The 24,936-nt window shown below is 43.8% G+C and overlaps 2 protein-coding genes across 8 annotated transcripts in view; both read left to right on the top strand.

Annotated features, from left to right (window-relative positions):
* LOC100115635 (ras-related protein Rab-37) overlaps positions 1-15,965 on the top strand; it is a 51,963-nt gene extending 35,998 nt beyond the window's left edge. For 4 of the 7 annotated variants that reach the window (XM_031923346.2, XM_032596715.1, XM_031923347.2 and 1 more), the window contains exons 2-7: positions 10,465-11,253; positions 12,149-12,259; positions 12,477-12,585; positions 13,668-13,778; positions 13,976-14,117; positions 14,358-15,965. In XM_031923346.2, coding sequence (XP_031779206.1) covers positions 11,035-11,253; positions 12,149-12,259; positions 12,477-12,585; positions 13,668-13,778; positions 13,976-14,117; positions 14,358-14,490 — 825 coding nt within the window. In that variant the 5' untranslated portion in view covers positions 10,465-11,034 and the 3' untranslated portion in view covers positions 14,491-15,965. The remainder of the gene's footprint in view (positions 1-10,464; positions 11,254-12,148; positions 12,260-12,476; positions 12,586-13,667; positions 13,779-13,975; positions 14,118-14,357) is intronic. The other 3 variants (XM_031923343.2, XM_031923344.2, XM_032596713.1) reach the window with 1 other exon arrangement.
* A 918-nt stretch (positions 15,966-16,883) lies between these two features.
* On the top strand, positions 16,884-23,094 carry LOC100679111 (zinc finger protein Xfin). Its single transcript, XM_003427077.3, has 5 exons — positions 16,884-17,242; positions 17,585-17,731; positions 17,847-17,918; positions 17,999-19,969; positions 20,055-23,094. Exons 1-5 carry the CDS (start codon positions 17,096-17,098, stop codon positions 21,693-21,695), a joined length of 3,978 nt encoding a protein of 1,325 aa, XP_003427125.1. The 5' UTR covers positions 16,884-17,095; the 3' UTR covers positions 21,696-23,094.
* Positions 23,095-24,936: the final 1,842 nt, after the last annotated feature.

The raw sequence follows: 24,936 nt of genomic DNA, 5'->3' as shown, positions 1-24,936 counted from the left end.
AGTTTATCGCCTTTGGCGAAAGCACACACGCGTGCCCATAAATCGAACATCTGTAGGCTATTAAATTATGGGATGATCGAGCTTCCTGACACGAGCAATGATATTATCGAAAAGTTGATCGCACAAAAACAAAGCAATTTTTATAACAACTTTCTTAACCAATATAATAATATTGAGAAAGACATCAGCCGAGCATGCGGACGCTCATTTGTATATAATAGAGTACACCGGAAACGAAGTTCGCGTGCCTTCGCCGGGTAATCTACGTATCCGGTGCTGCCCTTACTCCATTTCTCGCTCTTCTCCTCCGGCCGTCCCTTATAGCCGAGCGAGTCAACGACGCCACTCGTAATTCTTTTTTTTTTTGCTCCCGCGCGCGCATCATACAGTATTATAGCCTTCTTTTTTGCCCCAACTCGCCGTATAACTGCCCGCGGCATACATGATTAATGTCGGAACGGATCGCGAGGCAATCCATCAGCGCCAAGAGGTTGTCGCGGCGCAGTTCGCGCGTCGGATCCAAAAATGGGAATGGACGCGGCAGAAAACAAAAGAGATACGACTCGGGAATTCGAATGGCGGCTTGTTATTGGGGATAAATGATTGTTTGTCACTCTTAACAAGAAAAACGCGTTGCCCAATTCGCAATGATCGTTCTCGCGGGGATTTATATCTTTGCGCTGGGACTTTTGTTGCGTCACGGGAGAGGAGGATATAATTGCATAATTACGTAATCTTCGACGAATTTCATAATGGTCCTTCGGAAACCTTTGCAGACGGCGATCTATTGTAAAACGCGCTGAAAACTTTTCCCGTTGTTCGAATATCTCCAGAGTTTCAATAGAGCATTAAGAATAACGAGCCACGAAAGAAGTCCGCTGACCGTAATTGGCTTATTCCTCGATATTCCTTCATAGCCTTGCAATAACGTTCGAGTGTATACACCAGAGTTCGATGAATACGTACACTTGTTCAAACCAGCAGCGCTATCGGAGTATGCGCTCTTGCGAACGCGCGCATTAATAACCGTTGATTCAAAGACACGACTCTACACGCACACGCAGAGAAATTATAGTTTGACCTGAAAATAATTCAAGCAGCCGAGTTTGAGCAACGAGAAAAAGGCCGAACATTGTTCCGACAAAGCCATCTTGACTTTAACGGATACTCCTCAAGACTCGTCCCTCTGAAATTGCCAAACTTCCTTTGTCACTGTCAGCCTGTGGTTAGCCACCTGCCAAGGGTCAAGAACAAACTTTCTTTTGCTACTCGCGCGCATTATAAAGCGAAAGACGCGCGCGTTAACTTCCCAAGACGTCGCTCCTCCCTTTTGGCCGAACTTCTCCGCTGCGAGCATCTGTCATTTTTAAATCGATTTACCTCTTCCCTAGACATTTTCGCCTCGCGTTTTAGCCCGAAGGTTAGTCTCCTATACCGAGTTTCGTGACTTTTCGCCCCTGACGGATTCACCCCCGAGTAGTAGCGCAGGGGTGTGTACCGCGAAACTTTCCGACTTCTTTCACGGCTGCTTTCTGTTTCTTCGCGCAGCAGCGCAGCGGAACACGGGATTGTACTCTCTCAAGGATATTGTTCAGCTGATAAGACAAATTAAAGCCCGTAAGGCCAGCGGCAAAACTAGCCGAGTGCGTATAATTTATCGGCGTTCGTTTGATTAAGTTATCGAGTTGCAAGCGGTGTATTCAATTTTGTATTCTTAATTTGCACATTCAATCTGGATAAACGATTAAAATGACTTTAAAAGACATTTGAACTGTAAAACGGAATACACCCTGTACAACGATCTAGAAAAAGAACAGCCGTAGTTATCCAGTAGAATTACGAACAGCAGATAGTCAAAGAAGCCGGTGCAGGCACGGGTGCACACGGAAAAGTACGACATTCCAGACGTTTTCTCTCTCTCTCTCTCTCTCTCTCTCTCTCTCTCTCTCTCTCTCTCTCTCTCTCTCTCACTGGCGAGCTTCACAAAAGCCAGCAATACATAGACCGTTGCTTTCTCTATCTTTCTCTTCTGCCCCGGCTGCAATAAACCGTCGACAGGACGCGAACAATGGAGCTCTAGCGCAGCGCTATTTCGAGCAAATACGTTAATTGCAGGTTGATCGGCGGGGCGAGTAAGAAAATTTTACGGTCGGCGATGAAGGCTACGAGCATTTTATAACGGACCGCTCGTTTTTGCCCCCCTCTTATCTCTTAGCTTTCTGAAAACAAGAGAACCAAAGTGCACTTTTGCATCGAAAAAAGTATAACTCTCGGGACATTGAATTCGAGCCACGAGATTGTTTTCGGAGCAAAAGAGAGAACTTTTTTATAATGACGCTAATATCGCTCGCGGAAGCGTATATAACAGAGTCGAGAGAACGAGGAATGAATATTCACCGGCGAAATTAGAACGCGCGTCATTATATAGCGAGATTACGCCGTACGCAACTATACTCGCGCGGCCTGTACACACAAGTTCTTAATTTGATCATTTGTTCTCCGCGGCAATACGAATTAAAGCTGTGTACCCGCGTTGATTCGTGTTTGTTAAACTCTTACTACCCGTTTAGCATTTATATACAATGAGAGCGACGGGAGCAGAACACATAGAATTCCGCAAAATCCGACAAGAAATAAAGCCCATATAGCTCACTCTCTCTTGGCTCCATTAATCAGAGATATCGCTGCTGCGCGACTCGCCGCTCGGTAATAGAGAAAAACGGCCTGCAATTACATTAGCCTCAGTTCGCGCAAGGATACGCGGACACACGTACACCACGCGAGCGAGAGAGAGAGAGAGAGAGAGAGAGACTGCGTCTAATACCTCCATTAAAAATAACGGGGGTGCACGCGCGCATCGTGTCCGTTAATCTGGCCTGCAGCGATGCACACACACAGACACACATACAGTGAGAGATATGCACTTCTCTGCGGCGCGCAAGGGGAATTGTAAATGGCCGGATTCTCTGAGCCTTATGATATCAGCAGCCTGCATGTATATGCGCTGCTATATGTATGAATGCGTATAAGCTCTGACGGGCGTGTGGACCAATTAAGGGCTATCGCGAGAGTATAGCGCGCGCGGCATGCTACTGTCTCTCGATGGCTCTTTCAGAGACTCGCTCCTGTGGGAATAGCCGGAGCGCGAGCGCGGGGTGTGGGGAAGGGGCGCGAGGGGTTGGGCCACGCCGACGCCGGGGATTTGACAGTCTGTTGCTGTTACGCTGCGCGCGACCGACAGTTTTGACGGTCTCGTATTAATTGCCGATTAGAATTCGGGATTGATCCGCTTTTAGCCTGTTGTGTATTTTAACGTTTTATGAGATTTCAAAGTTTCGCCATTCAATGCTCGACTTTCCACATCGTTATAAAGTCCTTTTTATCTTATTATTTTATGCCGCGAATGTTCCAATTAAATCTTCACCAAAATATCGCATGACCCACTCGCACTTAATCGATCAACTCAGTTTAACGTAGACCCGCTGGATTATACTCGAGCGATACCGCGTACGTTCCACGTCCCTGGAAACATTCCCCGGCAGATTATTCATCGCGTAGCACGGGGCGACGACAAAAGATATCAGCGCGATGATTAGTCGACGCGTCGTAACCCGAGGACATACACTCGGTTTAGCATTCCACAAGGGGATGCAAGACGCGTTATAGAATTCCGTTTGCGCATGTGTGTGTGTGTGTGTGTGTGCGCAAAAGGCTGGAAAACCTTCTCATCAAGTATTCAGTTTAAGGAAGCAACTTTTTGCAAGGTCAAAGCGGAGGACGTGCTGCACATCTCCTGGAGTCTAAAAGAGATTTGCTAGCGGGAGGGAATATTGCTCGCTGCAATTCGTGCGCGTACGTTATTTTGTTTGCAGGCTTAACTTAGCTCTTGGAAAAAATTAGCTGTGCGCGATAATATTCGCTTAAAAACAATTACAGATAAAAATGCGGTACAAAAGATATTCTATGATGCAACACTCTTGTACGGCGACGTGAATTTTAAGAGAAAAAAAAATCGTATCAGCAGGAAAAGTAGAAAAGCGTATTTCCGCGAAAAAGATATGACGCTCGAGGGCGCACAGCTCGTCGGAATATCGAATGCGCGCACGCAACACGTATTCGCCGATTGATGGATTATCTAGCCCCCGAGGCTGGCCGATATAATTCTGCGCGTATAAATGCTGCAAGAGGCGATGCATTGACGAGAGTTGCAACAGTCGAAAATGTAATGCATTATGTACACACATATAGACTACGTATACGAATTGAGCACTCTATATGCGCCCGACTGGCGGTTCTGCACTGACGGCGGGTTGAATTGTTCTGACAGCCAAATTGCGCGCCTAAACAGGATTCGATATTCGGCTCTGTGACGCTAGATCTGGTTCTCGTACACGATTTGGAATCAATTAAAATTGTACACGCGGTTAGTTTCGAAAATAAATATTGTTTTTCTGGGACGACGTCAGAGTTTTCGCTAGCCTTTCTTTCGAAGAAAATCTCGTGAATGACTATGAGAAAGCAGCAACGAATGGCAAAACGGGACTTTTTTGTTTCTACAGAGCTACCGCAGATGTACAATTAGTCTCTGACATACGATGTACGTGCTCCCCGCGTCCTTAGATAGCAGTAAAATGTCTGGAAGAAGAGAAGATTCATTCGTACGATTCGTTACCAACAGCTCCTCGCGGCTTACAAATCGTTTTTATACAAGTGTACACGAAACAGTTTGCGATAAGCACTATACTATACACAGCGAAATCTTAAAATATATGCCACGCGCTAATTTTGTACACGGCGTGTTACAGGCTCGTCTCGATCTATAAGGATTATGCAGCTTCGTAATATTAATTGCATGTTATTAAACTCATCAAACTTTCACGTTTCACAAGCCGTCGGTTACGTCAAAACGCGGTAGTTTTCGTTTTTTTTCCGAGTATACCCGCGAAGGATTACAACAGTATATAGTTCAATTAAAACTTAAACGCTCTTCGGGGCAAAATATAATTATAACAGCATAACGATGCACGCCGCAACAATTCGTGGCAGTAGCCTTCAAAGCAAATTAAATCGCGTTCGGAGAAATATTTTCCTCTCTTACGGGCAAATTATATCATACCCCGTTTCTCGCGTTTGTTCGACTTCGCGAGATTTTAATTAAAAGCCAGCGGACGAAAGTCCACACACAACGTACTCTCTGCACACAAGGTCTATAGGTAAATTACAGTGGGATGACAATACCTTTGTTAGCGCGTCCTACAGTCGTCCGATTTTTTTTTTCGACCTCGCGATCTGTATGTACACACAAAAGAGGTCTGCGCTAGTCTATACGTATACCGGGAAAATGAATTACTATCAGCGTTCGAACAGGTGGCAGAGCAGCGCGGACCTCGACACTAAATTACGGGCTTTTCGCAATCAAAATTTAATAAAAACTTCGCCGTACGTCGTGTCCCTTTTCGCCGGGCTATCTCTCTCTCTCTCTCTCTCTCCCTCTCCCTCTCTCTCTCTCTCTCTCTCTCTCTCTCTCTCTCTCTCTCTCCGCTTCATTTGAGTCATGTGTCGCGTGCAGAGCCGCACCGGAGAGTGAATTAAAGCCCGGCAGCAGCCCACGGGCAGAGAGCAATTCTTGCGCGATCCCTTTGAGCCCCGGGTCGCGCGCGGAAATTTTCAATATAATTCGCTACAAAAGAGGGATCAGCGCGGCTTTGCTGCGGGAGAGTTGCACCGACTGGAATTGCCAGTTCTGAGAATCACGTTCCGATCGCGAATCAGGAGGGATGAATTATTTCTATACTAAAATTGATACACCTTGATACGCGTCATTATAACATTTATCGTTAAAAAACGAAGGGCGAAGAGTTATTAATTAAACGAACGTATGATAATGATTCCCAGAAATCAGCGGAATGCCCCTGGAATATTCGAGAAATTCGCAATTTATTCCTTAATTAAGAGAAATTAAATATTACATTTGATTTTCCGAACTGAAAACGCCTAATTATGCGCAAGTAGCTTCGAAAAAGCCGAGGGAGAGCAGAACATTTTGAAACGGCTGCGTGAGCGTACGGTCGACTATCTTCCGTAAGGCAGCATAGCGTCGAGTCGGCCGAGCGGTTAGCGCGTGAGCCTGGCATTCCAAAGGAAGGGAGTTCGAGCCCTGGCAACGGGAAAATGATGGAACTTCCTTCGACGACGCGTCGCACGATGATGAAGAGATTTGCTTGGAGATCGGCGACTTGCGGGATGTGAGCCTCGTTCTGAGGCTCGCTCCCATGTCGATCCGTGAAACAGCGTCATAGTTACTCTGAGTGTGATCAATTTTTAGGACTTTTACGGGATTCGTCGGCGAGAGCAAGGCTTTTTGAAAATTCGAGCGCGGTGGCCAGAATGAAGCAAACCCGTGCAAATATGGAAATGGAATATTTTATAATTGCATAAAAGCGTAATAAGCATATTAAGATTAAAATATGTGTTTTAACAATTAATTTCTGAGAATATTGTGGAATTTCGTAGGCGCGGCTGTATACTGTTATGAGTATCACGCATCGAATAATATCAAAGTTTATTAATATAAAAGTTTTCGAGACTTCCTCGTTTCCAACTAGATCAAAACAAAACCTTAACCCAGTACATCGCTGCCTTCGAGTATAGGTCAAGCCGTAGCAGCGCATACAAGCGAAGCAGCAACAGCAGAACAGACAAGACGACGACGAGTCGCTTTTGTGCCGCAATCAACGCGTTAATTAGCATGTTAATTATGCGCCATATCGAATTGTGCGCGGCAGCACACACGCGTGCCGACCATTCCTCAGACGAAGCAACCACTTTGCCGAGCTCACACTGCGCACATGCACGTATACACGTCGTAGCGAATCAACCCCTCGAGGTCGAGAGAAGCTATTTTAACGACTCTTCGCGAGGATGCGAAGCTATTGCGGATAGATTACTGTCATTTTATTTTTGTGGATATCCGACGAGAGAGAGACTCGAGAAATCAGATGGCGTGATTAATAAGAAGGTGCGTCGATGGTGTATAGCTGGGGTGATAAAATTTTAAGCCAAAGTAGTGCAGGGGATTAGCTGTTGTGCTTTTAAGAGCTTAACGAACTGCTTTATTATGTACGGGTCGGGTTTATTGAATTTTTAAACGCTTCCGGACAGACGAGCGGCGTCATAGCCAATTTTTATAATGCGAAAACTTTGGGGTAAAGAATTAATAGGAAAATATGCTAAATCACTGCGCCGTGACACTCAACGACCAATATGTTCCATAGTGAACGACGATGCATATAATATTCCCTTATATACGCAGAGGCTCACGAAAAAACACCATTAATTCTCCCCATAGTTCGGAGCTCCGCGCGCGCACGCGTCGTCGTAATTGCCTCCGCCTCGCCTTCGATTCGGATTAATCGTCCCAATGGGATAACCGCACGAGCATATGCTTCGTCGTCGTCGTCGGAAAAGGAAAAAAAAATCGCACAGTCACATCACGGTCGGAGTAAGCGTCTATAGATAAGAGAATCACGAGCGGAAAAAGGGGAATCGCTGCACTTTTCTCGCACGCGACCGCGATTAACTTTTCGAACGCAGAAATTTCGATCGGAACTTTCCAGAGTACAGGATCAATTTCGCAAAGCGCCGCCGGGGGTCCGAACGCTCAATTAAACTTCCCCGCGAAGGAATTACATAAAAGCCGGGCGTATAAAAATAAGTTGCGCGCGCACAATTAGCCTTATCAGAACGTGTTCCCGATAGAAACATCCCGATTCCGATTGACGAACGCGCGGTATAGCACTCTCGATTGCAGGCAATTAACGCCGACTCGGCTCTCTTTCTGATTAGAAAGTCCTCGATACCGGCGTGTAAGAATCCCCCGATCTGTTACACGCAGCCGGTATCCGGCGCATAATTCGTGTCCAGGCGAAATTTTTCCTTCTCGACGACGACGTAGCAGCAATCGCGTATAACCGGATGTCTTTATGTAAGGAGGACAAAAACCTCCGACAAGTCGTGCGTATACGTACTGTGTGTCGTTCAGGACGTTCAACTCGCGGCGCGCTCTTACGCGAAGCTTGCCGTCGCGTGTGTAACACTCTAGAACGAGAGTGCGTGTGCATTTCGGCGCGTTTCTTCCTTTTGCTCGAGTATAGTCGTTGCGTAAGAGTAGCGCAGCGAGTAGTCTTTGACTCGAGCCGCGAGCTCGCCCATGCGGAAAGAAGTGCGCGTATAGGAAGCTCTCCTTGTGCGCGATTGCGTAACCGTTGATACACGCCGAGATTTTTAGGATACTCCGATATCGAGCAGAGATAGAATTTTTCAAACAGCTCGAGAGAATTACTCGTATACACAGCCGTCGGTGGCCTCTCGCTCGCGTGTACACACAGAAGACAACAGCGAGCAGCCGCGCATAAAGGCGCGAGAGCGAGCGGCCGCAGGAAAAAGGCAGCCTGCAGCAGTCGTGAGTCACGTGACAAGATGGTGTCAGTGCCCCGCGCTCACAAAGACCGCTTTTACAGCATCGGAGCGAGCGAGAGAGAGAGAGAGAGAGAGAGAGAGAGAGAGAGAGAATGGAAAGCCCGCGCGCGAGAGGGAACATTATGCGCCGATGCTGCCGTGGGTCCCCGCGCGAGCCGCCAGGGCGCCACCAGTCGGAACCTTGGTCCCACACGTCCGCGAGCGAGAGAGAGAGATGCTGTGTGCTACGCCGTCTTCTCTTTTCGCCCGAATCGTGGGTGGGCCCGGCCGAGGCTGCGCCTCTCTTCCTTGCCCGAGACCATTAACTTCTTTATGGTGCGCAGTTGGCCCGGGGATAAGCCTGGCGAAAAAAAAGTCCACACCGGAGCGCGCTCGGCCCTCGAGAATGCAGAGTTGGGATCTCCTCGATGACTCTTTTATTTCGCGCTCTGTTGTTCCTCTTTTTTTATTGTACGTGTGGGGGGTCGTCACAGCTCGCGCGTCGTCGCTTTGGACTTTTTTCGCTCGTAAAGTATCGAGAGAGAGAGAGAGAGAGAGAGAGAGAGAGAGCTGCGCTGGGCTATTGAAATACCTCGTGTGTTTTTTTCGCGAGTTAAATTGGACCTTTTGGTTCGTGCCCCTTGGTGTATATTAATCGAGGCTGGATGTTCGTAATTTCGCTGTTACCTTGGCTCGAAAATTCATCGCTCCAAAGTTGGCGAAGAAGGTTAATCCCGCGTTTGCCAGGCTGTAGAGTAACAATATTTGGACTTTATATTCCGAAGTTTCGTTGAATATTATAACGAAGCCGAGAAGACAAGCATTGGGGCGCGGGGGAAGCTCGATTTTATTGTGGATTTTGCTCCCGGGAAACGCGTTGCTTGCTTTCATAATACACGGCGAGGTCTTATTTAAACTTTTTTATCCGCGCGCAAATTGGTACGCAACCTATTTTGTTTCTCGGGCGGAATAATTCCTGCGCGTCCGGTTTTCATTTTCTCCAAAAAGTGACACGGTATCGAAATTGTATATAAAACCAGTGTACACGCATATGACCTTCGTTAGTTTCAATGATAGAGCTTTTAAGGCTAAATTACGCGCGTATCCTTGATAATCCATCAAGCTAAAACTTTGGACACAGAAGGGCTCGTTCATCGTAGACACAAGCTGCGCAACAATTTATCCTGCCAGGCAGTTAGCTAATTTCGCCTCTCGGAGCCAACCAACCGAATAAAACAATCATCCATTAGCGCGCTGAATATTCGTTTAGTTCCCGTCGCGCAACATTTTGACGCGACAGCTTCTACACGCTGAGAGCATTGCGCGATTCCACCTCGTAGCCGGGAGTTACAAAAGTTCGCGTGCACGTCCCTCTTTCTCCCGACGCTGCAACGAGTTTATGCGCATTCGAATGCACATACACTTTGCTCGTTTAGCCCATTAATTGCTTTGGTATGGCTTTATTCTCAATGTCCTACTACACTGGCGCTTTTTCAGGAAAGAGAGAGAAACGTACGTGCGGTGTATATTTTTTGTGTTCCATTAAAGGTCCGATTGATTTTTTCGCGGCTATGTAGCTGCAGCGCGTTTGTTTAACGTCGTTTGGCGTCGTTCGCATGCATGCACCGCGCGCGATACGCTGTAATTGTTTGTTCGTTTAAAAATAAAAATGATGGTTATATATGAAACTGCGAGAGAATTTCACGGTGAGTTATCCTACTGCCAGCGCGATGCGAAATAGAATGGGTTTACCTTCAAAAATGATTTACACGATAGTCCGCCGCGATAAGTGTTGCAAGCGCTTTACTCCCACGATCATGTGTATGATTTAGGCGTGTGATTTCGATCGAGGCGGCGATTCTCTGCCGATTCATTCGGCTATATAACGCTCGAGTCTGAACTTTCAGGATAAAAATTCAATTATAGCGCATTCTACGAACTTGTTTTATTGCGAGATTATAGTTATTTTAATGTGTACTTTACGAAATCGATGCGCGTGTGTTTTAGGGTAAAGCGAAGCAGTCGAGCCAATCTAACTCAATCCGTCTGATAGTTTTGTGATAGACAGAAAGTGATAAAAAATAACATACTTTAAAACGTTATATGAAGATAAAGTGAAATCGAGGAATTTTCGACTCGACCCGTCCGCAAGGGCACCGCAACTCGGCATTACGCTCCTGCAGTAACGCTCGGGCCCACAACGACGCAAGAGCGTACACCTACATACAGATACATAAGCAGGCGCGCTTAGCGTGAGCGCGGCGTCCTTTTCCTCCTTCTCCGCGACTCTACTCGCGAGGTTGACTGACCTCTTCTTGGTCTGGCTGCGTTCGCCGATATCCGCCGCCGCCGTAGTCGCGCGAGTGTGTGCGGCATCCCGTAGCCCAGGCCGCTTTTATACAGCGGCAGCAGCAGAAACAGCGAGAGGGAGAGAGTCATCGACGTGGGGCCCTGCCGGCCGAGCCGAGGCACAAGGCACCAGCAGCGCGGCGAAGAAATCCGCGAGCCCACGGTCCGCCGGCCAAGGAGTGGTCGAGAAGAAGAAGAGCAAATTGGTGCTCCGCGGAGCAGGCTTTCATGAACAGGCAGGAGCCAGTAGCGGTGGCGCGGGTCGCCAGGCAGCAGTCGACGGGGTCCACCGGGCCGCGCAGCTCCGATTGGCCCCCCTCCACCTCCAACAGCCGGGCCCCGCAGGCCGGGGCCGGTAACCCCCACTACGCGGCGCGCAGGCAGTCCTCGAACGACAGCGCCTGCTCGGCGCAGGCCACACCCGAGCACTGCGACCTTCACTGCAAGGTGCTGTGCCGTCCCCCACCACTTGGTCTCTCTCTGTCGCGGCGAGCTGCCTGGCTTACCTGGCAGCTGCGCCTGCAGGCCGGATACCTTTTACTAAGAGCGCTTTTCAACGGTGCTCCTCGCGCTGGCTAGAATTTGTTATAGACCGGCTAGACGCGCTTTCGCGGCCGTCGACGCTCGAAATCAGTTGTTCGTGACGAACTTTTTTAAATTTTACATTCCTTGTATATTAAGTACGATGAAATTGTCTGAATGCATTTTATTTTTTCAAAAATATCAATTTTCAGTGCGCGTACATAAATCACGGTTAATGCATTCAATAGCACGATGCAATGATAATTGATATGCGATTGAAAATTAAATGGCCGTTTGCTCTGCATGTTCTCATTACGCGGCTGAGTCAATTTTTTTTTATTTATATGAACAACGCAATAAACGAAGTGAAGGGAAGCGTACCGTCGCGCTTATGCACACATTAGTCCACTGAATAAATAAGAAATTATTGGATCGACTAGGGAAAATGAAACGCGTTAAGAGCTTTGCCTTTCCAAGCGATTCAATGTTATTTCAAATTCAAATTACTTATTGCCTTAGATCTTTTGCGCGTTGTGAAAGAAAACTTTAAAAGGCTGCACGCTTTACATTTCTCGGAAATATAAAATTACCAGCTTTCAAGCTCTCGGCTTGCGATTTCAGAGGACGGTTTACTTCAATCCTGCCGTGTCTTTTTCTCAGATACTCTCAATTATCATTCCTGAAACGCTTCGCTGTAAAAATTACTTGAATATGAAAATTCGATTCGACCTTTCAAACAATTCTAGCCATACGCGAGGTCGTCGTCGCGCTGGAAATGCCCATTCAATAGCTCTCTCTAACGATATTTACAAATCTGTAGGTCATGCTGTTGGGCGACAGCGGAGTGGGAAAAACCTGCATTCTCACGAGATTCCGCGATGGTCAGTTTCTGTCCGGAAACTATATTACCACCGTTGGCATCGACTTTCGGGTGATTCTTTTTACACTATTTACCATACACGTAGTCTTGAACGTAGGAATAGCTGATTTTAGATTACAATTAAGTCTGAACAATGTAAGAGCGCGCCGCGTAGGCAACATCATCATTGTTCATAATCAGACACGAAACAGAGCAATACACGTCAATAACAGACATGCCCTCTTAAAGCCTCGAAATGGCAAAATTAACCAGAACGTTATTCTTACAGAACAAAATGGTCACTGTAGACGACAGCCAGGTCAAGCTTCAGATATGGGACACTGCTGGACAGGAAAGGTTTCGAAGCGTGACGCATGCTTACTACCGTGACGCACATGGTAAAAGATCCTTAACCTCGTAATTTTCGCTCTCCGCGTATCATCATTTCAGCTTTTGAGAGAGAGAGAGAGAGAGAGAGAGAGAGAGAGAGGGCGCGCGCGCGGAACGCAATCCCCCTTTCCGCGAATAAAAACAGACGCCTATTCGCAATTAAAAAATACCATACTTGCGCCGCGCGTAAAGTCGCGGCTCTAATACTCTCTTTCTTTGCATTCGAATGGCTGCAGTGCATTGACGAGCGTCTCGAATTATTCATATGGAAATAAGATGAAATTATACGGAGAGTGCAGCAGCCGAGCGCTCGGATGAATTAATAAGAGAGCGGCAAACTCGGAGTCTCTCTGTGTGTAGTATATTATGCGCTCGGAGGTACTGCACGCGCTAGATTCACGCGCTTGTAAAGTGGAGCATCTCCTCCGCTGCTTCGAGGAATTCGCGTCGAAGAACAATATCGCCGGCGCGGCGGTACTTCCCTACTCGTGTCAAACAATCAATCTCTCTCTATATCTTCGTCTTCTCGGGGCGTAACGCCCGCGGCTAATTTTATTGCCAAGTTTAGCGCCAAGTTCGCTGTACCGACAGCTGCGCGCGCGTTCTGCGAATTGCGTGGAAGTTTAACGAGATTTTTCGCGCGAAGTATACGTCTGTGAGCAGTGCACTAGAGCTGTAGCTTATAGTCGGCCTCGCGCGAACTTGGTTATTTCACCCATCGCGAGTGGATTGGTTCGAGCGACCCGCTTTGGAAAATTGTCGCGTTAACCGCGTTAACAACTTTCGCGAAATAATCACGGACGGCAGGTAATTGCCTCGCGAGAGCCGGATTGGACTTCCGAAATGGCCTAATCGCATGCGCGGAGCGAGTCTCGCGATTTACCATGCGCGCCGAAAAATGAAACAGCTGGCGTTTGCGCGTCGAGAATATAGCCAGCAGTCTCGTGGTGTTTTCTTATGCAAATCCCGCGGCAAGCCACACAGCGATGGCCTTTACACCTCTGGAGACAAGCTCGCCTCTACATGCGCGCACGGAGAATCGTAGAATAATAGCGCGAGATGGGCTGCATAATCGATGACTTTTTTCCAGCACTGCTGCTGCTCTACGACGTGACGAACAAGCAGAGCTACGATAACATCAGGGCCTGGCTGGGCGAGATTCGAGAATACGCTCAAGACGACGTCGTCATTATGTTGCTCGGTGAGTGTGTGCGTGTGCCTTGCGTTAAAAATACCTGGCGGTCATCGGTTGGCTATATAATAGAGACCGAAGACTGGGGCTAGAGCGATATAACACGAATCGGTGAGGAATGCGCTGGTTGGATGGAATCGGTTGGATGACTCGACGTGTCTTTATCATCTTAAAATGACTAGCTTATGAAAAAACGATGATTGCAGGTAACAAGTGCGACTGCGGCTCGGAGAGGATCGTCAGACGGGAGGACGGACAGCGGCTGGCGAACGAGTACAAGGTGCCCTTCATGGAGACCTCGGCCAAGACGGGCCTCAATGTCGAATTGGCTTTTCACGCGGTCGCCAGGTGAGTGTTTACTCGCGGCGATTAGGCGAGTCGTAGTTAAACAACGGCTCATCTGCGGACGGGCTTTTATCGCGAGCCTGTGGGTAAATATCGTAAAGCTGCATCTCGCGGAGCTCCGAGCGTTAGAGAGGGAAAGGGGAGATAAGACAGTGATCGCTTTTTTGAATGTATATGCTTATCGTTGAAATTTCAAATTTTCGAAAATTATTCCGAAAAAATTAACGACTACGTCTGTTTCAGGGAGCTGAAAGCGCGAGCGAACAAGCAAGAGGGAGGCGACTCGGACGACGCTCGCTTCAACGTGCAAGATTATCTTCGGCAGCATCAATCACAACGGAATTCCTGTTTGAGTTCCAATTGCCTAACGACTTGAGCACTACTGCTGCAGTAGCTGGCCGTCGTCGTCGCGCGCAGACGTCTCCACTGTCCAACAGCGTCGCTGATTCGAACGGCCGGACCGAGGGAACGAGTCGAACCGGAAACCGTTGGCCGATTCGAATTTCGAGCGCGCGCGCGCGCGCGCGACCCTTTGAAAATTCAACGTTTGTGTATGCCCGCAGACGATGCCGCTTATGAATTATGTTACAACATATACACATACATATGCCAAAATATAAAATGTACTCGAGAGGCTCTCCCCCTTGTCGTTTGTTTATGCAGGCCTTACGAACGAATTAATATGTGTAATTGATGGTGTAAACAAATGACATTCGCTGGCGAAACGAAAATATATGTATTGCAAAAGCAAGTCTAACTAATATGTGTTCTTTCCTGTAGAAATAGTAGGTACTGCATGTAAACGGGTGCGCAAATGTTAAAGTTGCATAGAGATATATACATATTAAAAGTTGTGGGAGAAAAGAAATCTGTATGATCAATATATTTAGATACCCGAGAGATGGATATTGTATAGAGGCTAGAAATTCGACCAGTGTAATTCGATATTGACAAAAATTCGTGTACAGAACACCACTGTTGTAAAAGTTTCTCTTATTTTTGTACAACCTTAGGAAATTCAAAAGTCGTACTTGACCACTTCCATACTTTACTGAGCAATCCCTTAGAGTTCCTGTAGTATACTAAGTCAATCGCAAAATGAAGCTTGCTGAAGAATCAAGTTCAGATTTGTTTGAATCAATCAAATATAACTTTAACATTTACTCAAATCGTCCGATATAATTTCACTTGCACAATAGAGCACAATTGATTTAGAAGACCAAATTATGTTTTGAAACTTTCAAACACGTTACGTCTACTATTATTGGGGATGTATTATAAAGTACTTTTCTCAAGGAGCTGGCTACAATGTTAAAAAGAAGACACTACAAAATAAAAAATATACTGTCGCATGTGAAACCTGCAAAGCTCAAACTATATGTAGACTGCTACCAAGAATAGAAATGTACAAGTGCATCGTTGTATAAAGTGTTATAGTGCATGGTCAAATAATAATTAAAAGGAACCAATGACCAAAAGATATAAAATAATACGACAAATCATTTGTATTATATTAGATTTGATTTTAACTTTGTTGCCACAAAATGATAAAACGACATTTGCTTATACAATGCCTTATTTTCTTACAATCGAGAAAAGTTCTTCTCTGTGTAATGAGTATCAGTTTCTAATCACTAATGAATTTTGTAACAGAATAAAAGTTCTGTTATGTATCGAAAAAACGTGTTGATTCTTAAAACATGCCTACATACCAATTTTTCATAACGCAATAATTAATCTTAAGTTTGTACTCGGACTTAAGCTAATTTATTTAATGTATAGTTGCATTGTAATCGGGATTGAAAAAGTAATGTAATTCATAATTTCGAAATAAATTGAAAGCTTACCTTACCTGGAGAGTAGTCGAGAACCAAACAAACCAAAAGAACCAAAAGGATGATTGCAGGGGATTTGCCGCAATTGTATGAATCTGAAAAATGAAATTGAAAGCGTGCTTTTAAAACTGTAGAATAATTAGATATGTTCAAAAAATCTGTTTACAAAATCCAACAAAAAAGTTACTTTATCAAAACGAAAATTGAATTCGAGGCATTTTGAAGAACAAAGAAATGGCAAGCTACCTTTGTTGAATCCATAACCTTTATTAACGGATTCGCATAACTTCACTTATACGAGTAATAGATTTATTGACTCAGAGTTTCTTACAAAAAGAATTAAAATTGCAATGAATAAACTTACCTCGGCAACAAAGACGCTTCGCGTTGGTTTTTGACTCGCGCAAAGGTTAGAGAGATGAGCTCGAATAATGTCGCTATTTCCGTTCGATTCTACTTTAACCGTTATTAGTTCACTATCTTAGAATCTAACGAATCTTTTTTTACCACTACTCTACAACAATGAACTCGGTAATCGTACAAAAACAAGATAAAAACGCAACGAACTCTCGACTAGGACGTTCGACTGAGCCAGTGATCCTGTTTGAACCGGCTACTCGGCAAAAACGAAAATTCCCGGAAGTGGATGGCGTCGCTTTGACTTCGACGTCGATAAAACTTTCTTTCCGCTATGCAGCCTATGCAACTCGATAATCCTACTAATCTCACTAAATGATTTTCCTAAACGATATCCGACCGGTATAGTCAACAACAACGAATGAAAAACCGAAACAAAGACAATGAACAAAAGTCGCAGTTTTGACTAGACAAGTCGTCTTTTAGTTCTAAAATCCTCCGCGTTCGGCGCTCGGCTGCGAAATGCGAATCTCTATCTCCTTTGCCGCCGTTCCGCATCATGTGGTAACGAACTTGCAAAACAGTCCTGATACTGAAGCACAGCGCTGGGGAACGCGTGAAACCACTCGAACTGTCTATCCGGGTCTGGCTATTGTTCGGAGATGTAGATAATACTGGCGGCATCGGTCACCGCAGCAGCTACCCGAATGTCGGCTCCGTCGCACGGAAGTATTAGCAGCAGCAGCAGCAGCCAGTAGCCCGATTATATTAACACAGACAAAAGACGCGATGGAGGACGTCGTCGAGATCACTGCTGGCTTGGAAAATGCCTGCCGCCTCTGCCTGACCACCGAGCAAACGAGGTCTTCGATATTTGGCGTGCCGCACGTCTCCGTGCCCTTCGCTGAGAAAATACGCGCTTGTCTGTCTATACAGGTTTGTCCTTTGTTCATTTACGGGGATCGCGATGCATCGTTGTCTATCAACAGTGGGATTGTTTTTTTGTTGTGGCCGAACGCCGCATTGGCGGGCTTTAAGGTTAGGTCCCTGGGCGAGAGGTTACGCCGAGGGTAATGCCGCCGAATTGGACGATGACTTTTTTCTTCTCGACTCGTTGATCTTTTGATGCTTCGGTGACCGGTTTTCCGTCGCTTATCGAACCTTGGTGGTTTTGAAGCAATTGAGCAACTGTGCCGCTCTGTCAATTGTTATTGTTGTTGTTATTGTATATCTCTCTGGTCGTTATTCATCTCATCAAAGTTTTTGTTTTCACTCTAGGTTTCTTCTAATGACAAATTGCCGACACTAGTATGCAATACTTGCATCAAAAATATCAACCACTGGCACTCGTACAAGGATACCTGTCTGCGCTCCCAGGAAAAACTCCAACAATGGCTGATGTCAAAGCAGAACACGACAGCTGTGGTATGTTGCATGATATTAAATTTTAATTGAATACGCCTTATTATTGCATACTGAGTAATGGTTCCCATATCGCTTTGCAATTTTTCATTACCTAAGTTTATCAATAATATTTTAGCCAACGGTGACCATAAAAGAAGAGCCAATGGATGAAGCTGCTCCAAATAATGCACAAAATGAATCTAGTGCTGTGAGTTCTCTTGAATTCATGATTTCTTCTAATGTAAATCATATTTTGCTTTGCATTAATGTTCTTGTATTCCTTTTTAGACTAATCATGCTGTACAAAATGGTATGGATGTTGACTCCGAAACTAATCCTACACTTACCACTGGTCCGGAACTGGAGAAATCCTCAAAAATTAGTGAGATGGATAGGGCGATGATTCCAGAGATACAAATCAAAACTGAACCTTTAGATACAGAAGATGAAGATGATTGCAACGTGGATGTAGAGTCAGTAAATAGTGGAGAACTACTAATCAACCCAATGGCAGTGGCAGCCAATAATGTGAACACTGACAGAATAATGGAAGCAGATTCTACACAAAAATTTGGCGCAAGAAGGTTTGCAACAAGAAAGAAATATCGACGTGGACCTCATACACACTTTAGAGGAGCCAAGCTATTCAAGAAAAAATGTGTGCATTGTAAAATTTACTTGCATTCAAAACACTCATTCATGCAACATATGTCTCGATACCATGGCATTGTCAATAGTTTAGGATCAAATGAAACCGTCAAAGTTGTTAATCAACCATCAGTGAACAAGCAAAAATCAAAACTCTCTGAGCATCCCGATAACGTGGAACTTTTGGCAGAGATTCAGCAAGAAAGTAATCCTGAAGACGCGGAATTTGAGCAGATGATAAAAACTGATCCTCTAACACCAATTCAAAAGAACATTATTGGCCAGTTGAAAACTTTCTCTTGCTACTCGTGCAAACAAACTTTCTTTGATAGAAGACACACTTTAAATCATATCAGACAGCATATGCCAGATTTACGTCCATACACTTGCATTGCTTGCCTTACTGAGTTCTCTGACAGATCAATGTACAAACTTCATTGCGGTGCATCTTTTGAATGTGCTATGAAAATTGCTCTTGTAGTGCCTAAAGGAGGCAATGAAAAGTACTTTACATGTAACATGTGTCTTCGACCTTTTGCTAATCGAAGTGAATTGTTAACGCACTTAGCCATGCATGCTGATAAGCAACACAAGCAGCTAGCCCAACAACCTGTGAGGTCGCCGCCAAAGTCAAATCCTATTGCGTCGCCTTCACTAGCTCCTACAGCGGAGTCTTCGCCTTCAAAACGTTCCATTACTAACAAAATTGCAGGACCATACATGAATGGTGATCCAGCCCACAATCACACATGTGACCTGTGTGGTATGATCTACAGGTACAAGCCTAACATGTTCAAGCATCGCGAACTATGCTCTTCTCTGGCAGAAAATATTCGCACATCCTACAGATGTGCTCACTGTAGCATGACCTACCTTGTGTACAAAAAGTTCTATTCGCACGTGTTCAGCGATCACAAGAAGCGTGAGATCACTTGCTTTACATGCCACGAAAGATTCCCCACAGCCGATGAATATCTCACACATCACGAGACGCATCGCGTTTTTTCAAAGGACAAAGAAACGGCCAATGAAGTCGCGAGTGAGCAGCAACAGCAACAACAGGAGAACGACAGCCCGAAGTTGAGCGACACGAAAGCTTCCGAGGATCCTTTGAATGCCATTGAAAAGCCATTTAATTGCGCTCTTTGTAGCGAAAGATTCGCTACAAAACTTGAACTCACGGAGCATCGCAATCTCCACCTTAAGGTAAAGATCTACTCGTGCGTCATATGTCGTAGCATGTTTAGCAGCTCCGGAGCTCTTGAGATTCACATGAAGGAGCACGGTATTGATGACGCGGTCGAGCAGAACGCCAATAGCTCATGCATCGAGTACAACTCGCAGAGCAGTATGAATGAGTCTTCTATGTCGGCTACGTCTGATCCAGGAGGAAAATTCCATCATTGTTACCCGTGCGGTAAAAACTTTTCTAACTATGCGAATCTGAAAAGACACGAGAGGAATTTGCATATTAAGAACATGAAGCGCCGCTGGAGCTGCGACGTTTGTAAGCGACGTTTCAAGTCATCCCAAGCTCACGACGAGCATGTATTGTCGACTCACGGAATGCATCCATCTCAATTACAGCGTCAGTCGCAAACGCCACCACAGGTTAATACAAAATATACATTATTATATTAATATTATATTAATACCATAGTTCGTGGAAGAATGTAATTCGAATATTTGTTTTTAGGTCGTACCGACACCCCAGTTTTCTGCTGCCACTGGCAAACCCTTGATGCAGTGTCCGAAGTGCCCGAAGACCTTTACCTACCAAGGAAATCTCATTCTTCATTGTCAAAATGTCCACAAAGAGAGTCCTTACGAACGTCCGCAATCCAGTGCTATGCGACAGTCAGCTCCACCGGCTCCCCGCCGTGCATTACCTATCGTAACAGCGCGTGGTTACGCTTGTGACATCTGCGGTAAAAGCTTCCGCGAGGAACAGTCTCTTAAGACTCATCGTGGTTGGCATTTGCGTTCCAACTACCGATTGAAAGTCGACCAAAACGCTAGTCTCAACGAGAAGGCTATGAGTTCTCCTGGCTACACGATGACTTCGGCTATACCAAAGCCAGCCAAGGCTAGAAAGTCTTTTCCCAACAATCCATCTCAGAAGCAGCTGAGTGCCCTCGCGAGTTTGCAATGCCAGGTTTGTGACGACCGCTTTGCTGACGTGGAGATGCTGAGGAAACATCTTTGGGACGTGCACTGTGCTCGCAATAAACCCGAGAAAACCTTCACTACAGATCTGCAGTGCGAACTCTGCACTAACAAGTTCCCAGACGAAGAAGAATTAGAGAATCATATGAAGTGGCATGCTCAGAATCCCATACTCGGTGGACCGATAAATAATAGAGTTCCAGTTTCTGAAGTCCCTAAAAAGACTTTTTGTTGCGACGTTTGCGGTAAGTACTACAGCAATCGTAAGCTCTTCTTGCGTCATAAAAAACTACACAAGGTCTTACCTGCTAGCACCATGATGAACTTGCATTCACTGCAAACTCGACGTCATTACTGTCACGCTTGCCAAAAGAGCTTCGCCACCGAAGCTTCACTCCGGCGACACAAGGCTTCGCCTTGTCATCAGAGCGCAACGCGTTCACAGATGCAAGCATCAAAGAAAATAACGACGACAGCACTGGTGCATCATCCACCGCCGGATCCTATGCCTGAAATCAAAGACGAGCCTCCCGAGATGGATTACTCCAATCTACCAACACATGGCGCTCATGGGCAACTTTTAAAGAAAAGACCGGTTACTTGCCACATTTGCAATATGATATTCCCGAATATGAGTGTACTCTACCAGCACAAGCAGCTTGCGCACAAGCAATCCGCTGTTTCCAGTAAAAGTCCGGCCCCGCAGCAGAAGGATTGCGTACCGGTCGCCAGCAACCAAGGTCTCGTCGCCTGTAACCTATGTGGCAAACAATTCCCTGGAATTTCGAATCTGAAGCAGCACTTCGCCCATAAGCACAAGACCAAGGGAGCCTCGTTCCCGTGCTATGCGCCCGGTTGCAAGCTAGTTTTCAGCAGCCTTAGTTCGTTGAAGAACCACGAAACGACGCATTCGAGCATGATATTCAACTGTCTGTTGTGCGACCGACACGTGTTCTCCAGGGCCGCAATGACCAAGCATATGCTAGCCATGCACAAGCCCATCTACCAATCAGGGGCAGACAAGAGTACTCTCTGGACTGAGACGGATCTGACGAATTATACTATAAAGAACTGTCAGAGCACAGCTTGTCCCAAGTGCAAAGTTAAGTATCCTAATTTGCGAGCACTAAAGATTCACTATCTCAAATTCCACGATAACAAGGCGCAGTGAGAGAAAACTATTGTGAGATAAGAATATCTTCCGAGTTAGATTCATAGAGGAACCCATACAGGCACGTTGTGTCAGGTTCATGGAGCTTGACGATGTCAGACTTTCAAGCATTCGAGACTATTTTTTTAGAATGGGTGACATTTTCTTTGAATTTATTTTATTTCGTATACAGATAATATGAACTCTAATGTAATTTACTTCGCAAAAAAGTAGAAATATTTTCAAATGATATAAGATAATGTTTTAAAAAGCACTAAAATCTAATGCATCTTCATCGATGCAAACACGAAGTATAAATCAAGTCCATTATTTTTAAGTTTAACCGGTTTGTGTAGAGGAATAATATAGTTTATAATAATAGCTTTTGTCGCATCACAAGGTAATAAATCTGATCTTCATGAATTTCACCAAAATAGTCTGTACTTGTCATTACATTGTCACTTTTTTAATAAAAAATTATTTATGTAGGAATTTATAACAAAATTTATGACATTGGACAAAATTTGAGTATTTTTATGTTAATTTCGGCTTGACTCGTGAATAAAAAAAAACACTTTTTATATAAGAAAACGAAAGAAAAAATAAGTATTGCATATACTGAATAGATTACGTTCTCTACCGTGCGATATTAGTAGCGCAAGTTTATGTAAATAGAACGTAAAAAAATAGTTCAAGCACTAATTTTAACCTTTTAGAATAATATTCCGAATGCGTCGCCTAGTTTTACGAATATTCACTATAATCTTTCATTCATTTTAAAACTTTTGTTTTACATAGTGTCTTTCAGTAATTATGTGTAGATTCGTTACATTTAAATTAAGAGAAATCAAGCATTTGAATAAATTAAAAGGAAATCGTGTGTTAATTGTCTAAGGTGAACTTTTTTATAAGAAAAATGTGTAGTTATTAAAAAAAAAATCAGATCTTCCGTTGACATGACAAGCTTTATGATGAATATGAATATATGATTTTTATTATACGGGAATGTTAAAGTCCGCAAATGTTGTAGACAATTATGAAAATTATTTGTACAAAATCTACAATAATATCTGAAAGATATCGTTAACGGAAGCAAATATTTATTTATTGTAAAAAAGAAACTTGTGAAAATAATACGAATTCACTGCGGATCTTCGTGGCTGTAGTAAGATGATGACTGCAGTAGCGATTGAGAAATAAATGTAAACTGTCAAGCCAGTAATCCCCAATTTCCAACACTGTTAATAATCCGTGAAAAAAGTATACATAAAAAATGTATAGCAGTAAAATCAACGAAAACATTTCTATATTTTCATTCTCTTAAATGTGGCGCAAATTTAGCCTTGATCTTAAAGTTCGTATTACATTTTGTAAGATGTAACGTTTAATTAAGAAATAAAATGATAACATTGACATATGACCAATGCAGTACAGCTTTTAATTTATAGTTCCTTTGAAAGTTCTTTAGAAGATTTTTCGAGGATTTTATTTGTAACTAATGATGCGTGATATGCATAAAGCTGTAAAAGGATTTGTATTGCGGAGTATACTATCAATGAAAGACAAACGTTTAATACTCCTTTATGAATGCACAAAACATTTTAATATAAACTTAAAAATTTCGTACAACAATATGAAAAATTATAGACTATTATACACATGTGTATAGATATACATATTTATTCACTTCATATATATATATTCAATTTTTTTCTTCATATTTTGCTTGTTTTTCTCAACGGGATGGAAAAAATTTCCGTTTCTCACTAAGATATATATATATATATATATATATATATATATATATATATATATATATATATGTATGTATGTATGTATGTATGTATGTATATAAGGTATACGTAGTAGAAATATAAAGTATAATTGCAATATTATTTTTCTTTTATATAATTACCGTTGAACGGTCTCGCATCTACACTTATTCTTTTACAATAATTAATGAAAAGAGCTTTAATGTCCAATTGATGGTTGGGTTTACTTTCTACGGCAACGCAACTAAATATACTGATATAGTAATCATGGCAATCATAAGTCTCGTATTTCATTTTACTGACGAATCTTGTAGTTGATCATATACTTACAGCAACAGCGATGATTTGTTCATTACTTTTCGTTTGCATCTGTGATGCGCATAGTTTGTTTTTATCTTCGAGTGTATGCTCCGAGGGCGACGAAGTTATTCGTTCACAGATGATAAATTTGCTTGTGTCCTGTATTCAGATAACTCAACGGAGTCAGGGCTTCGTGACTGGTCCAGCAAATTCGTTGAGAAAATTTGTCAAAGCGATTAATCTTCGAAATCTGAAAAATGTAGCACCTATATCCGTTGGAGAGTAAATCAATAACATGAATTGATCATAGTACACATGTGGACTTTGAACGATATTTTTTAATAACGCTATTGATAATAATACATCGAAGCAGCGTGTATTCTGTTATCGCAGTCGACAGTATATCAGTGTGTTATACAGGAGAGTTAGCGCATGATTTTCTCCGTTAAAAATTTATTATGTGTGTGTAAAGTATGTATTATACGCGCGTCTTTTGTAGATGTAACTATCTTCGCGCGCTTACACTGTTTATAGTAAGTATTTAATATGCACGCAAGATAGTCGCGTTGCAAGGTGAGATACACAGTTTAGTGTTTGTGTAAATGTGTCTTGTTTTTATTTTCTCGATACAACTGGATATAACTCAACTGTCTGTCGCACGATTATATTGTATTAAATATTACGTAGATTGACGGTGACGTAAGTAGATAAAGATATAGGTAACACATCGATGTGACACATAGATTAGGCCAAAACTCTTTGAAGATTTATTTTCTCTTTCTCCCGCACTCTCATTTTTTTTTGTTCATTTTCTTTTGTGTATTTCGCAACAGTGGAAGCGCGACGGCTATCCGACGATTGCGGCTTGTGTTGACCAACGGCATTGTCGAATATTACAATTTTCCAATCGATTGTTGACACAATATTTATCCGGCAAATGTATCGCAATAATTTTTTGACGAGTTTTATTTTTTATCGCATATACCCATCGAAAATGCAGCTAATCGGATCAACTTCAGCTCCCACTGTATACACCGTATGCCATTTAAATAGCTCTGCGCGCTTTGATATGCAGATGTTTTTTCAGTATATTAATCACGGACGTCTTAACGCCATTATTGTCGCCGCGTCCATAATGTATACATTATGCGTTTTTTTTTGTATTACGAATCAGTATACAGCTCGAAGAA

The sequence above is a fragment of the Nasonia vitripennis genome, chromosome 2 (genome assembly GCF_009193385.2).
Source record: "Nasonia vitripennis strain AsymCx chromosome 2, Nvit_psr_1.1, whole genome shotgun sequence".
Classification (NCBI taxonomy): Eukaryota; Metazoa; Arthropoda; class Insecta; order Hymenoptera; family Pteromalidae; genus Nasonia; species Nasonia vitripennis.
This window is presented reverse-complemented; position numbering and strand designations above follow the sequence as displayed.

Bases quoted from the DNA above. Each gene is read 5' to 3' on its own strand.
- LOC100679111 (XM_003427077.3), top strand. From the start codon at position 17,096: ATGGAGGACGTCGTCGAGATCACTGCTGGCTTGGAAAATGCCTGCCGC. The intron at 17,243-17,584 runs GTTTGTCCTTTG...TTTTCACTCTAG, and splicing joins GCGCTTGTCTGTCTATACAG to GTTTCTTCTAATGACAAATT. The intron at 19,970-20,054 runs GTTAATACAAAA...ATTTGTTTTTAG, and splicing joins AGTCGCAAACGCCACCACAG to GTCGTACCGACACCCCAGTT.